Genomic DNA, 1,686 nt, shown 5'->3' with positions numbered 1-1,686 from the left:
ACACACACACACACACCTGGGACAGCATCCAGACACAGGTAACACACACACACACACACACACACACACACACACACACACACACACACACACACACACACACACACACACACACACACACACACACACACACACACACACACACACACACCCTCTCTCACTCTCTCACTCTATCTCTCTCTCTCACACACACAGACAGACACACACACTCTCTCTCTCTCACACGCACACACACACACACACACACCTGGGACAGCATCCAGACACAGGTAACACACACACACACACACACACACACACACACACACACACACACACACACACACACACACACACCTGGGACAGCATCCAGACACAGGTAACACAAACACACACACACACACACACACACACACACACACACACACCCTCTCTGACTCTCTCCTGTAGTTCCAGTGCTGCGGGGTGATCTACTTCACTGATTGGCTGGAAATGACAGAGATGGACACGCCCCCTGACTCATGCTGCTCCAATCAGTATCCAGGATGTGCAGGCCACGCCCACCTGCACGACCTCAGCGACCTGCACCAGGAGGTGAGGCTTTATTGTTTTTATTGTAATACATTTTTTTGTTTAGTTTTACATGTATTTATTTGTTATAATTTTAATAGTTTTTATTTCATTTAAAATATGCTGATAATCTTTATTTATGTGACCCTTATAATAAGTGAATATGAAGGTATATCTAGTAATGTATATCTGTGATTCCCCCCAGGGTTGCGGGCCCCGGGTGTTTTCCTTCGTGCGCGGTTGCGGCGCTCTGCAGGCGTTGCGGTTGCTAGGCGTTGCGCTGGGCGTGGCTCAGATCGTTGCCATGGCGCTGAGCCTGACGCTGATGTGGGCGCTTAGTTACGAGAGGAGGGACCTGACCTCTGACCCCCCCTCTGACACCCCCTCTGACCCCCCCCTCACTCTGGAGATGGAGCCGCTGACGTAGAAAATACAAAGAAAACCAGTCATTGTTTCTGTCAGTTTGAGACGTCTTCATTCAAACTCACCTGTTCACCATGACCTTTGACCCCTAACCCATCACAGTCTGTTCACCATGACCTTTGACCCCTAACCCATCACAGTCCTACTGCTATTTATTCATCTTTTACTTTATTATTTGCCCCTCTTGTTTGTTTGCTTGTTTACCTTGTAAAGCGGCCTTGGGTCCCTTGAAAGGCTCTATTTACAAATGTTATCTATTATTATTATTTAAGACACAAATACAAAAAAAAGAAAATATATATTTAATTGTATAAAATGTAACAAACAAATAAAACACTTAAAATCGATAAAAAGCAAAAAGTAAACAACATAAATATTGGTAGAAATAAACAATATACTTAATATTTTCTTAAGATTCTTTTAAACTCAACACTTCCTGTAGAAATTTCACAATAAAAGCCTTTTTTTTAATGCAGGTGTCCAAGGGGGCCGCCAAATAATTTGCAAAACATTTGCAAAACATTTGTGTGGAAACATTTCATTATTTCTCTTTCTCGATCCTCCTTAGCAACGGTCATCACAGTCCTTGACAGCGGTCATTACAGTCCTTAGCAACGGTCATCACAGTCCTTGACAGCGGTCTGTTCTACTGGATTGACAACTTGTCACATGTTCTGAATTGACCAATCAGAGTCAAGTATTCAACTAAACCGT

At 43.8% G+C, this 1,686-nt stretch overlaps 1 protein-coding gene across 1 annotated transcript; it reads left to right on the top strand.

Annotated features, from left to right (window-relative positions):
• The first annotated feature begins 7 nt into the window (after positions 1-7).
• tspan12 (tetraspanin 12) lies at positions 8-1,120 on the top strand. Its single transcript, XM_010771993.1, has 3 exons — positions 8-38; positions 430-573; positions 755-1,120. Exons 2-3 carry the CDS (start codon positions 472-474, stop codon positions 974-976), a joined length of 324 nt encoding a protein of 107 aa, XP_010770295.1. The 5' UTR covers positions 8-38; positions 430-471; the 3' UTR covers positions 977-1,120.
• The last annotated feature ends 566 nt before the right edge of the window (positions 1,121-1,686 follow it).

The sequence above is a fragment of the Notothenia coriiceps genome, unplaced genomic scaffold (assembly GCF_000735185.1).
Source record: "Notothenia coriiceps isolate Sejong01 unplaced genomic scaffold, NC01 NC01_scaffold00010777, whole genome shotgun sequence".
NCBI classification, from domain to species: domain Eukaryota; kingdom Metazoa; phylum Chordata; class Actinopteri; order Perciformes; family Nototheniidae; genus Notothenia; species Notothenia coriiceps.
Note: the sequence above shows the minus strand (reverse complement) of the source record. Positions and strands in the feature narration are given on the sequence as shown.